This window comes from Lissotriton helveticus, chromosome 4_1 (assembly GCF_964261635.1).
Source record: "Lissotriton helveticus chromosome 4_1, aLisHel1.1, whole genome shotgun sequence".
Classification (NCBI taxonomy): Eukaryota; Metazoa; Chordata; class Amphibia; order Caudata; family Salamandridae; genus Lissotriton; species Lissotriton helveticus.
The window spans coordinates 412,396,580-412,411,052 of record NC_136063.1 but is presented as its reverse complement, the minus strand read 5'-3'; the positions used below and the strand labels follow the sequence as shown (position 1 = coordinate 412,411,052).

Here is a 14,473-nt window from a genome sequence, read left to right as displayed (position 1 = left end):
TGCTAACCGTCATCTCTGGGAACAGAGTAACAGAAGTGTTTAACTAATGCAGCTAGATAAACTAGCCCTAAAGCATAATGAAGAGATTTTACCGACCCAAAATGATGACCAGTGGGGTCCAGACAGATACAATACAGACAGTTGAGTGGAACAAGAATCATGTTCTGATAAATATTAAGACATTTCCTTGTCAATTATAACTAAGGGTAATCAACCAGCGTTGCTTTCAATTGCTAAAATGACAATATCATGGAGAATATAGTAGCCCTCTAGGCCAGAGTTTCTTAACTTGTGGTCCAGGAACCCCTGGAGGTCCATGACACCTACTCGGGGGCCAGCAACTGCTTCGAAAATTAAATATCAAATTAATAAGGAGTATAGAAAAGTAAAAAAGCAAAATCCAACAACAAAAAAATCTAAAATATTTGTAAATCTCAAAGAATTTGAAATTTGAGGCAAAGATTAAGCGGGCATCTTCAGGCTGATTTGTGCTACTAGTGCAAGTGTATCAAACAGAATGTTATATGAATGATGGGTTTCCTAAAGAATTTAAGAAATCTCCAAACTTCCCTTTAAATGGTATTACTTTGTTATATCTGTTTGTTAAAGTAAATAAAATATTTATTGATTTCTATATTTGTTTGATGAATGTTTATTTCTGTATTCTTCTGCAGTTAAAATCATCAGAATTGCTCAAACCGCAGTCCCCAGATTTAATAATGACTCAGTGGGGGTGTCCAGATTCCAATAATGATTCGATGGGGGTAGCCGGTAGTGATTTAGGGGGAGGGGGGGGGGGGGGGGTGCACAGAAGTCAACAGGTTAAAAACCACTTGTCTAGGCAACATTAAAAGGATTCTGAAAAACAGGTATTTGCACCCATTTACTGTTCTTGGCACATAATCAAATGTTTTGAGAGGTTCAGACAAGTTACAATCTTGACATTAACGAACACTTGCACAGTGTATGGGTCAGGTTTTAATGTGCTAAAACATGCAGCCTAAACACACTTGATCAAGAAAAAAAGGGAAATTATAGTTGCACATTAGTCCCTCATGCAGTTCAATGCAGCCACTCTAGAGGCAGTAAGAAACAGACTCGTATTAGAGATAAATACTCCACTGAGCTGAGACCAGACCAAGTAAATGGAAGCCATCCAGACCTACCTATGTGCCGTGAGGGGAACGGCCGACGCCCTGGTCAATCCAGCCGTGAGGGGAACGGCCAGCATCAATCTCCCATTGCCGTGAGGGGAACGGCCAGCATAGTACTACACTCCCCAGCAGCCCCGGCACCTCGGCGCTCCTGTGACGCTCACGCAGCGCCCTCTAGCGCTTAACAGCGTGGTGCACCGAGCGGGGAGTGGGGGAAGCCATCCAGACCTACCTGTGTGCCGTGAGGGGAACGGCCGACGCCCTGGTCAATCCAGCCGTGAGGGGAACAGCCAGCATCAGTCTCCCATTGCCGTGAGGGGAACGGCCAGCATAGTACTACACTCCCCAGCAGCCCCGGCACCTCGGCGCTCCTGTGACGCTCACGCAGCGCCCGCTAGCACTTAACAGCGTGGTGCACCGAGTGGGGGAAGCCATCCAGACCTACCTGTGTGCCGTGAGGGGAACGGCCGACGCCCTGGTCAATCCAGCCGTGAGGGGAACGGCCAGCATCAGTCTCTCATTGCCGTGAGGGGAACGGCCAGCATAGTACTACACTCCCCAGCAGCCCCGGCGCTCCTGTGACGCTCACGCAGCGCCCGCTAGCGCTTAACAGCGTGGTGCACCGAGCGGGGAGTGGGGGAAGCCATCCAGACCTACCTGTGTGCCGTGAGGGGAACGTCCGACGCCCTGGTCAATCCAGCCGTGAGGGGAACGGCCAGCATCAGTCTCCCATTGCCGTGAGGGGAACAGGCAGCATAGTACTACACTCCCCAGCAGCCCCGGCACCTCGGCTCTCCTGTGACGCTCACGCAGCGCCCGCTAGCGCTTAACAGCATGGTACACCTCCCGCGTCGCGGGACGCGCGCGGGTGTCGCCGGGCAGAGGGCGGGCCTTCTGTGGCCGTCAGGGGCCAGAAGAGGCCGGGCCGGGCAACCCCCCTTTGGTTTAACCAGTGAGTATTTATAGGTGAATAATTGTGGAAATAACTTGTTTTACATACAAATAATTATTTGAGACCTCTGATCAACCCCATAATGTCAGTTCAAACAACTCTACCGGACAACTATTTGTTGAAAGTAGTCTCCAGAATTAATAGCGACAGAAGGAAATCGCTGGGAAAAAGTACTGTTTCAGACCTCCCATTGATTTCATCTGCGGATCCTAATAATGCTGATATCATCGCCAATGAGACAGACAATGAGACAGACATTGCGGTGGAGCATAATAATATTGGTGATAATGTTGATTTAACTATGGCACTAGATAATTCAATAAGGGTGGAAGATGACCCATGTGAGTACCCTGGGGGTACCCCCCAGCATTCCGTCAGGGCTACTAAATTTATGCGAGCCTGTAGGAAAACGGCACCTAAGCGGGGTCATAATTCTACTCGAAAGAATAAAAAAGATGCCATACACAAGGAAAGTGCTGAGGAAATAGGGTCATTAGTAAATGATAACTGTTTCCATCAAGCCCGATCAAATTGACTTACTTGTAAGTATTATCAACAGTAAATTTAATACGGTGGTAGAGCCCTTGTTAACCAAAATTAATGATCTGCGGGCGGAAATAGTAAGACTAAGGGCTGAGGTGGACCAGCATGCTGATAAACTGGAAAAATGTATACTAGATATTAAAATACCAGCGTGCTTAACCTCTGTCCCTACAAAGGATAGGGTGCAGTCACAACCACGACCCATAAATAATGCCCCTCCCACTAACATTAGGGAACAATTACCTAGAGAGTTACCTGCTCCTGCACCTGCACCAACACCAATTATGGCCCGGGAGGCAGGTAGACCTTTAAGGCAACAAATTGCTGGGTCAATAAGTACAACATCGGGTACTTTACAGAACGATGTTAGACCTATATCAGTTCCTAAGAAAGCCCCGGTACCAGCGGTATTAACCTTACCTGCTGTTTCAGGGGGAACTAACGGGGTACCCATGCGGACTTGTAGGCGTCCTGTAGATCTCCCACCCGATTGTGTACCCTATGTCGTGGTCTTGACTAATGTCCCGATCTTAACACAGGTCCCTACTGCCCAGGAGTCAGCGGAATCTCTAAGGAATAAAACAATCTCCTGGTTAAACCGCCACTGTGGTTATCCAGTCGGCTACTCTGACCAAATTATCTCTATCAGAAGAGTCAACTGGATTGGTAACACCAAAAAGACATGTGAGGGTGATTGTGTGATTATTAATTTGAAGCACCCGCAACACGTTGCGACTGTTTTGCTTAGAGCAGCTTCAATCACGCAAGCAGAGACAGACGTAGTTGCTAGACCACTGGGCTATTTCTACAATCACCTTAGTAGGCCGCAGTCTGTTAACTGTGGAGAGGGGGCTACGAGTAATTTTACATATCCATCTTTTATGAATAGATCAGTGTTGTCTAATGTCTGTCCTGGTTTTCAGGATGGTACATTTACCCCGCCGATGTATACAGTGAATTCTGTGACTGGCGGGAATAAATTCATAACACATACCCCCAACCCATTTATAACCTATGGTAGTACCTCTTTGCCTGTTAGTGAGATGATTTATCAAGTCCCTATCCAGAACAGGTTTCAATCATTGAGTTTTTTAGATCAAAATGATTGACATGAGATTGATTTTTCTCGGGGTGATGCAAATAGTATCAATCATGGAGAAGAAATTATTTCTGTAAATGAATTGGAGAATAATGTGATTGTAGACTGTATGCTGATATGGGAAGAAGTCTCAAAATCATTGCATAACATAGAGCTTTTTAATAAAGAAAATAACATGCCCATACATAGAGATGAACCACCTATTGTTAGCCATGAGAGTGATAGTGTAATTTGTTACATTGCCAGCTGGAATATTGCAGGCTTAGTGGCCAAGGAAGATATGTTAGGATGGAAAGATTTTGTGAACCTATTCGATATTCTTTGCCTTCAGGAAACGTGGTGTAAAAAATGTAATGGCATTGATGGTTTCGTATCCTACGAACTTCCTGCATTGGCCTCAACCCATGGTAGAGCTAAAGTAGGGTTGTTGGTGTTGATCTCAGTCAAATTACCTATCCTGGTGAAAAAGTATATAAAAGTGGGGGCTCATTCACAAATTTTATGGCTAACACAAGAAGCAGGTAGAAATATACTTTTGATAAATTTCTACAACAATATATTTGATGGCACTAGACATGTTCCAATTAATGAATTAGATAGGGCATTGAATATTTGTGTTAAAAATTTTAATGGAGTTTTTGAATTTATTTTTGTGGGGGATTTTAATGTCTCAGTATGTCCATTATCATCTCAGAAGTTATGCGGTGTGTACAACCACTTGGGGGATGCTGATGTCCACTTCCCCCATCACCTTTATGGAGAGACCCTGAATAACTTTCTGATTGATTATGATATGGAAATTATGGAAAATGCTACTAACTATGCAGGTGAAAATATACCGACTTTTAAAGGAAGGGGCGCTAACACTATTATTGATTTTATATATGCATGTCTTCAACACTTATCCCGTTATGTTCGGTGCCCAATGTGGTTGATGTTATGTTAAGTGATCATAACTGTTTAACTGCCAAAGTAACAATATGGAAAGATGTCTGTATACGCGAACAGGGTAGTATTGTTAATATCGAACCCCATAGGCAGAATGGATATAGGTTGAGGTGGAAGGGAGAAAAAGCGGATATAACATCGGATTCCATTATTTCTAGTGGTCTGATGGAAATCACGGCAATTTTAGAACAGGATGAAACCTCGGCCGCTAGTATTGACCACTTCGATAGAATTAATTCAACCATCAGTAAGAAGTTTACCAAAGAGGTTGGGCATAAGAGTAAATATAAAAGAGGATGGTTTGATCATGCTTGCTCTATTGCCCGGAGGGATCTTAAAGTGGCTTTAGCAGTTAGACCAAGAGATAAGGATCAGGTGATCCAACTTAGGCAGGATTATAATTTGATCCTTAAACGCAGAAAAACTGAATTACAGCAGGAAGCGTGGGATAACCTTATACAAGCAGCAGAATTGAAGAACTGTACTCTGTTTTGGTCTACGGTAAATAGCCCATTCCTAAAAGACGAAAGGGTACCAGAACTCACATCTAATGTGAGTATGGAATCTTGGATCCAACATTTTTCCACTATTTTTGACTCGAGTAATAGGCCGGTTTCCAATGGAGAAGGGTGGCCTATCATAGCCTTGAATATCTCCATAGATGAGGTTATGGTTAGCATAAGAGCCAGTAAGGGAGAGAAGGCCCAGGGACCTGATGGCGTGCCCGTAGACGTGTATAAGACCGCTCCGGAGATTTGGGGCCCATTGTTGGCTAAAACCTTCAATGCAGCTATTTGCTGTAAAATACCGTCTACATGGGAAGAATCAATAATCGTCCCTATTTATAAGAAAGGTGACCGAGGCGACGCCAAAAATTATCGACCAATATCCTTACTGGACTCATCTGTCAAAATTATGAGTCGGGTCCTTTTAGTAAGACTAGAGGAATGGGCAGAAACTAATGAGATCCTAACTAACTGCCAGTATGGATTCAGAAAAGGACGTGGTACCATTGAGCAGTGTCTGAATCTAGAGCTCCTGGTAGGGAAATATACACAGGCCAAAAAAGGGTCGCTTTATTTATGTTTTGCTGATCTAAGCAGCGCTTTTGATTTGGTAGACCATGCTATATTATGGACCAAACTGTTAGAAATGGGGGCTCCCGAAGGTATAATATATTTCCTGGCCCGCCTGTATGAAAAGCTCAGCACCAGTGTTTGATATGGATCTAACGGGGAGTGTACGACTAAGTTCAGGATCGGGAGGGGAATTAGACAGGGGTGTGTTTTAGCACCCCTGCTTTTTACCCTCTTCATAAACGAGGTAGATTCTGTCCTGCAGACAGTCACGGCGGATGCCCCTAGAGTTAACAATTTAAATATTCCTGTGTTACTCTATGCTGATGACGCCGTGCTACTGTCCAGGACTACCCTGGGTCTTCAACGTTTGATGAACTGCTTTGTGCAGTTCATCAAAAATAGGAAGCTGGTGATTAATAAATCAAAAACATATGTGATGGAGTGTGGGCCTGGACGAGCTAAAACGAAAAGCAAATCCCATTATTTTATTGATGGTGAACCGGTCCAAACAGTTGAAAACTTCTGTTATTTGGGAATTACTTTTTCAAAAAACGGTAGCTGGGATACTGAACACAAAGTTGTTAAAACAAAGATGATTAGGAGTGCTAATGGGGTCTTTGTTTTTGCCAAGAAGTTGGGGAGTAGACGAATTAAAGACATGCTAAAAATCTATCAAGCAAGATGTCTTTCTGCAGCCCTTTATGGGACTGGTGTTTGGGGTGTGTCACCAGCGGGGAGCCTCCAGGTGGAGGAGAACAATTTCCTGAAAAGGCTCCTATGTTTACCCAAATCTACCTCCAACACCTTGGCTCATAAGGAACTGGGGATTCAATCACTAGGTGATATGATCATGTTAAGACCCCTATTATTATGGCGCTCTATTTGGTTGAGCGACGGCACCTCTTTGAACAGAGCTATTATTGAGGATTGCCTCTCCTTAGATCAGCATTTAAAGATCCCTTGGATTAAATACATTATTGAATGTTCCCAAAAGGTTTTTAGGCTTAATGTGATCAATGATCCATACAGTATCTTGGATATCTCCAAATTGAATATGAAAATAACTTTTCTGAACTATTGCAATGAAAGGCAATTTTTGAAGGATTCTAAACTATCCACATGTATACTATACAATAGCATGAATGATTTTACTGGATTTCATCCGTATTTGTCACATGTAACCAGAACTTCGCATCAGTTTGTACTAACCAGAATGAGGATGGGAACAGTACATTATCTTGTTGCGTGTCCTAATATTAAAGTGCGCCCTAATGGACCCTGTGCATGTGATAATAAAACGGAACAGAGCACGAAGCACTTTCTTTTATCATGCGAACTGTATAGTGAACTACGGAAACTCTTCCTAAAGCCGATGTTGAAAAGATTTGGAGTGAGAACAATTGTGGACTCTATGAAACTGCTTTTTAATTTACACCACCCGGACATTTGCTTTTTTACTGCTACATTTTTGCTTAAAGCAATTAGCGCCAGGAAAAGTATGTGTTTTTAACCATTTTAAATATTTATTCCACCCCCCTCAGGATATATGTATTATGTGTTTTTCTTTTAAATGAAATGTTTGTTTCTGCTACTGTATGTGCTTTTATGGACATGTTTTTTAATGTTCCGAATAAAGCTTTATGAAATGAAATGACAGCCTAGTGAAGAACGTCAATGATTAAAATGGAGCAGGCCCAAAGCAACATGTAAACAAAAACGCCACGTAAATGAGTTCTCACTGAAATCTCTACAATAATACTTTCATTCTGGAGCAATGCTTGGGACATAATTATGAGTGGTCCAGAGAGGTTGCGATGTGTCATACCAAATACAACCTGAATTTACTGGATCAGATAAATAGCACACACCACATGTTTCACGGTCAAAGGGGTCGAAAAACTTTGGTCCACTCATGAGTTAATTAATATGGCAGTTAAGTGTTTCACACCTGTACAGAACCTGAATTCATTGTCGTTTAAATATCAGCACATTTGACATTACCGAAAGAGAGAAGAGAATTAAAGTGTTATAAAGTGAAATCCTAATGAGAGACATTAACTGTTAATGTCCATAATATTGTAACAGCACCGACAAAAATTGCACAGCCATCTCGAAAAGATGGTTCTATAATCCAGGCTCCTTGAAGTAGTGAATCTTCGATTTAAGACATGTCCCTTCAAGATTATTAGACCAGCCAGGAAGGCATTCCGCTTAAAGTGGTATTCAATCGGTAACATAGGAAATAGGAACATTTAATTTATGCTAATCACTGAGGGCTTTAACTACGACCCTTTTCAGAACTGGCACGGTGGAAGTAAAACGAGAAAACATTTACAGCAAGGGCAGACTATACTTGGCTCGTAAAACGTAAAGTTTGGCAAAATCGTTTAACGGTATGCATATATTTACTGTGCCAGAAATGCAATCCCAACAGGACATAAGACCCGGACATAAGTCACATGTAACTGCAACACAATTCAATCGGGTAGTCATGAAGGCACACAGCTGCTGCCTCGATTCGCTGTGCCCACATATCTAACCAGTAAGATAAATGTTATAATAAAAGTACTTGGGAAAATACAATACTGGCAAACAAATATTTATTGTATTCGTGTATGTATAGGAGCATCTGAGCACAATCAAAACACGTACGTGTGTTTTCTAAACGCCCTAGACATTTCTTGAAATAAAAACACAAGACAGACCCAGCCTCTGGAACGTGCAAAGTAAGTCAGACACAGTAAAATAATCCATTTGGATAATTATTGGATATCAACACTGAAATTAAGCACATTTCTCTGCTCTATGGCTCACTGCAAAAATAAAAAAAAGGCGCATACTTTAACACAATTCTACATTGCCATTTAATAATGCAACAATAATTATCGATACTACGTGTTCTACGCTAACATGGCAGAATAAATCAGTCACACTATACGACACTCGCTACAATGGCAAAACTGTCTTCGTAAAGCAACTGCTCAGCTGCCCATTAACCTATGTACTTCTGTAACACACGACTTCTAGGCATAAGGAAAACAGCAGAGGCAACGATCAAGCACTACATATATAAAAGTATCCCACTTCTGCAAAAACGCAAGCCCCTCCCACTTGCAGTAAACGCGTGTATCGTACAAGGGTTTTCAAACAGTGCAACAGCACAGGTACAAGACATTTGTGATAAAATACTATGCCAGAGTCGTGTGGCACTTACCGTCGGCCGGCTGCTGAAAGTTGACATAAGCATAGCCCAGAGAGCGGCGAGTGATCATGTCCCTGCAGACTCGAATCGAGAGGATGGGCCCGGCCGGGCTAAACTTCTCATAAAGCATGGCCTCTGTTACGTCTTGGTGCAGGTCCCCCACGTAGAGCGAGGCCATCGGGTAACTAGGGGCGCTCGGATTCATCCTGCACAGGGAGGGCAGCACCAGACGCTCAACCTTCTCTGCAGAAGAAAATGAAACAGTCACCCACACAGAAGTCTCGCAGGCAAAGAATATTATCCGTACAAGCTAGGAAAAATGTGTCGTCCAACAAAAAAAAAAGGGGGGTGTGGGGGGTCAGACGGCCCTTATATGCATGGAGAGCGGGTAGTTTTCTGACACTAGGGTTATTAGTAACGGTAGTATGAAGGAGAAACCCACATAGCCACTCAACAGTCATAGTAACTCGCCTTCCAGGATAATGCTCACAGACAACACCCACCATGACAAAAACAATACATGGTAGTTCTAACATGTGCAATCCTCCCTGCACCAGGCTGAAATGCACAGGCTACACAAACATACACACATCTCGGGGGCAGATGCGGATGTCCACACAGGGAAAACAAGCACGAGAAAGATGCCATTGACGTGGAACACCATTCCACGGTGCAGCATGAATCTCCATATCGGACAGACTTTATGATAATTCACTCAACATTCGTAGGATTGGAGCAATCAAGTACTGCAGCAGTAGCGTGGCCAGTGTGCCATGCACTCTAGTGTAAGGGAGGAATATACCCCCCCCCCCCCCGACCCCCCACGACCCCCCACCCGATTAATCTTTCAAATGTAAAATAAATCAATAAACAAGGTTCAGTGTGCCTCGGTGTCACTGCACCAATTGATCCTACGCGACTGTATTCCAGATCGGTTCAGTATCCATATGCAGAACACAACCTATGCGACTGTATTGTAGATCGGTTCGGTATCCATATGCAGAACACACCCACCTATCGAGTACAGGCGGATAGTCTGGGCCACAGGCTACTTAGCCAGTACGGCTTCGTCCTTGGATCTCACAACTACGCCAGCCCTGGGAAACCAGGCAGCAAAAGGGCCGGCCATAGTGCCACCCTGGCTCCTCATGGCCGGAGAGCGTTCAGAGGACAGGGCCGCGTGACAGACATTGCGACGGGCATGCAAACGTTACCGGTTCCGCGGGATCACGCGCGGCTGCGTCGGTTGAGGTTGAAATTCAAACGCGACGAATTCGTCCGTAGGCTGCTGCCAAATTCCTGCGTTCGCTACTGGGGTCCTGGAGGCTCGGATTCTTCGCTTCACCGGCTGTTGGTTTGATTCTCTTTCAGTTTTTTGATACTCGATTTTTTGGGTCAGGAAAAGAAATTAAAGACTTTTTATGAAAGTTTTAGATTTTGTGCTTTTTTTTTGTTTTTTTATTTTTTAATAATAAGAAATGTGTGCCGAGGCCAGGAGCACACACTCACACACACAGCACTAACAGCCGGGGTATAGGGAAGAGGGCCGGCCCGCGCACACGCACTATTTATACGTACGTCTCCACCTGACGTCAACACGCCTACCTAGACACCGGAAGTTGATTCTTTGCGGGTGCTGACACTCTCATTGCGGACTCGGAAAAAGTACTTCGTGGGATAATCGAAGACCGTACAGTGATGCATGGCTTTTGTGTGCTGCGTTTAAACCGCGAACAGTGGAAGAGAATGGACTCGCAACTTATTCTCGTCATTGCCGCTATGTGCGGACATCTTCGAACACTCCCCGAGCACGTTGCTTGCTATCGTTATCTCCGTCCGTTTGCAGCCATGTTGGAACGACTTTTCTTACGCCAAGCTCCACTACCAGTGGCAGCCATATTTGAACAGAACTGCCACATTAGACGTATTTGCTTTAAAGACACATTTGTGTTCGACAACGATTATGCAGTTAAAACGCAGCCAAGGTCGTTCACCACAAACGTGTAGATGGGTTAACACCCTAAACGTGGAACTGGGTAAACATCCAGTGTGAACTAGAAATAAACCCATATTTCACTTCCTGATGGCTAGTTAACGTGATGAGATCATTAAAGCGGAAGTGTTTACATTTCACCCTACAAACATGGACGAACACTAGAACGATGAACACCTACACCCTCCCTTGTACTACATTGGCTGAAAAAATAGCTCAAAATCGGGATGGGAATGCAATATTCATGAAACGTTTTGCTAAACAATACAGTAGTGATGTTGTTTATTATTTTACACTAATTTTGTATTCTTGCTTGCACTTTATTCAGTTTTTTTTACCTTTCATGCTGATATAATACAATTTTTGTTTTATGCCATTTCTTTAGTAAGACGCTTACAACATTTAGGTAATGCAACTGCGTACTCTGTGGACACCTATATTAAAACCGAATACATTTGTTGACATTTAAGCTCTGATTTTAAGTGGGCCAGATAATTCTGACCTTTGCTAAACCAGAGTATGTGTAGGGCTCCAAATAAACAAGCTTTTGCAATGCAATAGGTCTTGGATTAGTGAAAGTTTGAGCTATTGGTGTTGCAAATTATGTTTGTTAGATTTATTTATTTTAAATACCCCAGTAGTAGCATAAGTAAATCAAGAAATTCCACGAAGCAAGGAAAGGGCACCCGTAATGCAATCATAAAGAGAAAGATTGCAGCAGAGCATACATTTCCATTTGGTTTTATTGGAAGTAAGCTTCTTGTTAGTTTGTGTTTCAAAAATGCACCACTGTTGTTTATTTAGCATTAATCTAAATAAACAACAATGGAAATGGTGCATTTTTAAAACTCAAGCTAACAAAAATCTCACTTCCAATAAAAAACAAATGGAAAATTATGCTCAGCTGCAATCCTTCTCTATATACTTGTGGCTAATAGAAGTCCCTTTACAACTTCACAGGGACACCTTCTAACAGCCTGTGGCACTGCACCCTTTCCTTGCTTGGTGGAATTTCTTTTATTACTGATGCTACTGGTGGGATTTAAAAAACAAAATATCTAACAAACATTATTTACAACGCCAATAGCTTAAACTTTCACTAATGCGAGTCCTATTGCATTGCACATGCTTGTTATACTTATGTCTTCCTGCACTGTAACGGCGGCGTCTGGTGGGACGATGGAAGGTTAAAGCGAATCAGCCTAGAAAAGGACTTTGAGCGCGTGCATTGGCTTTTAAACATGCTATTATCCTGAACGTGAGCTGAAATAACCCATGGTTGCTTCTTCGCGTGCTGTGTTTCCAATAAGCACATGCCCTGCCTCCTGCGTATCCCACAGCTGCTGCATGTGCCTTTTGCAAAGCAAACATAGCTGGTGAAGTAAGAAGTGTCCTTTGCTGCCCTCCATCCCTGCAAGGAGAGATGTGTGCTATGCATGCAGACAGATTGGCACTGAAGTAACTGCAGCCTCACTGTAAGGGGACCAGAAGCACCCCATCCCTGTAGGGAAAGGTGAACTATGCCAGCAGAATGTAAATTGACCGGGGTCGGGGGGAAGAGGGGAGACGGGATGAACGTGAGGGAGGATGGGTGAAGCAGAAACAAGTATAATAACAAGAGCTTGGCAGCCGGGAAGAGGAAACGTGGCTGCAAACGTTTCTTTCATCAAGCCGGCACAAAGTAAACAAAACCCAAACACATCATTACAATCCACAAGTAGAGGCAAAGAAAAGAAGTGGTGCCAAAGGAACACATAAACACCTACAAAGAGCATGAGTGTATAGTGGAGTTTCAAGATTTTCCATGTGTGAAGGGGTCTCTCTGGAAAATGACATGCTCTCCATTCTAATGTTGAGGCCTATCAGTCAGTAGGGCCTTAATCACTCAAATTATAATGGCAGGGCGGCGTAATGCAACTTGTCACTTTTCTAAAAGTGGCGATTTTTATTTTAGAAATCATTTTTGGTTTGGCTTTAATGATGCTGCAGTGGAAATCATGCACAATCAATTGTGGATGTTACAAGACAGCAGTTATGACTGGAATTAATAATTGTGGGGATTAAAACATTGCTTGATGTGGGAAATGCGAGGTCATGCATGATATGTGGAGCTCAGCCATTTGTACATAACTACCTAATTTTATTGGAGCGTTATAGTAAGGTAAACCTCGTCTTTCCAGGGTCCATGTTGTGGAAAGGCATTTACAGCTGCTGCCTGTGTGCACTGCACAGCAAATAAAAGTAATAATTGAAATAAGCACATCGAAGTGTAGCGGATATTTTCTGTGAGAAAACTTCTTGATCTTACAAAGAAGATATTTATTCGCAGTAATTTGTATTTCTTTTCTCCTAACTTATCAGATTAAGAGATTTTTTTTGAGAGGATATTCATGTCTAAGAAAAAGTCAATACAGTCAAGGAATCAACCAGGACACTTGTAAAGCGCACTACATACCCGTGAGGGTCTCAAGGCGCTGGGGGGGGGGGAGCTTGTCCAGGAGAGTAGATGGTTGGTGCGTGTGGTGGTGGTGGTGGGGGCTGTGGTCGTCGGGGCGGTCGTGCGTTGAAGCTGTCGTGGATGTCGGTGATCTTGCGGTGGAAGAAGGTAGCCAGTGAGTCGCATAGGTCTTGCAACGGCGGAATGTCGTTGGCGTTGGAGCTGCGGTTGGAGAGTTCCTTCACGATGTTGAAGAGCTCCTTGCTATTGTGTGCGTTGTTGTCTAGGCGGCCCTTGAATGAGGCCCTCTTGGAGGCTCTGATAAGTTGGTGATGTCTGCGGGTGGCGTTCTTGTGGGAGGTAAAGCTGTCCGGTGATCGTTCCCGGAGCCAGTTCTTCTCCAGTTTTCGGCATGCTCTTTTGGAGGCCTGGAGGTCTTCGGTGAACCAGGTGGCTTTCTTGCTGGTGTGGCTGTTGGAGAGTGTCTTGAGCAGGGCGAGGGTGTTGGCGCAGTCGTCGATCCATTGTCTGAGGTTGCGGTGTCGGGGTCGGTGGAGTCGGCGGGTGGGTTCTGGGCGAGAGTGGTGGTGAGCTGGTCATCGGTGACTTTGCTCCAGCATCGTCGAGGCAGCAGTTGGGTGCGGTGGTGCTTGGTGGGCTTCCTGAAGGTGAAGTGGATACAGTGGTGGTCGGTCCAGTGGGGTTCGGTGGTGTGGCTGAAGGAGACGTGGGGGCTTGCGGAGAAGATGGGGTCGAGCGTATGGCCGGCGGTGTGGGTGGGTGTTGTCACGAGCTGCCTGAGTCTGGGGTTGTCGAGGTTGTCGAGCAGGGTGGTGGAGTTGGTGTAGTTGTTGTTCTCGAGATGAAAGTTCAGGTCTCCTAGGAGGATATAGTCCGTGGAGACGAGGCCGTGCGTGCTGATGAAGTCGGTGATGGAGTCGCTGAACTGTGGTCAGGGTCCCGGGGGCTCTGTAATGAGGGTTCCTCTGAGGGTGGTGTTGGGATCGGTGTGGATCTGGAAGTGCATGTGTTCGGCGGTGCTGAGGGTGTCGTCGGTGTTGGTTGA

At 44.2% G+C, this 14,473-nt stretch overlaps 1 protein-coding gene across 2 annotated transcripts in view; it reads right to left on the bottom strand.

Moving 5' to 3' along the window:
* PABPC1 (poly(A) binding protein cytoplasmic 1) overlaps positions 1 to 10,835 on the bottom strand; it is a 486,449-nt gene extending 475,614 nt beyond the window's left edge. The window contains exons 1-2 of one of the 2 annotated variants that reach the window (XM_078686948.1): positions 10,192 to 10,835; positions 8,990 to 9,220 (exon numbers count right to left, since the gene is read on the bottom strand). In XM_078686948.1, the coding sequence (XP_078543074.1) occupies positions 8,990 to 9,182 (193 nt within the window). In that variant the 5' untranslated portion in view covers positions 9,183 to 9,220; positions 10,192 to 10,835. Of the gene's footprint in view, positions 1 to 8,989; positions 9,221 to 9,991; positions 10,123 to 10,191 lie in introns of those variants that run through there. The other variant, XM_078686946.1, reaches the window with a different exon arrangement.
* Between the last annotated feature and the right edge of the window lie 3,638 nt (positions 10,836 to 14,473).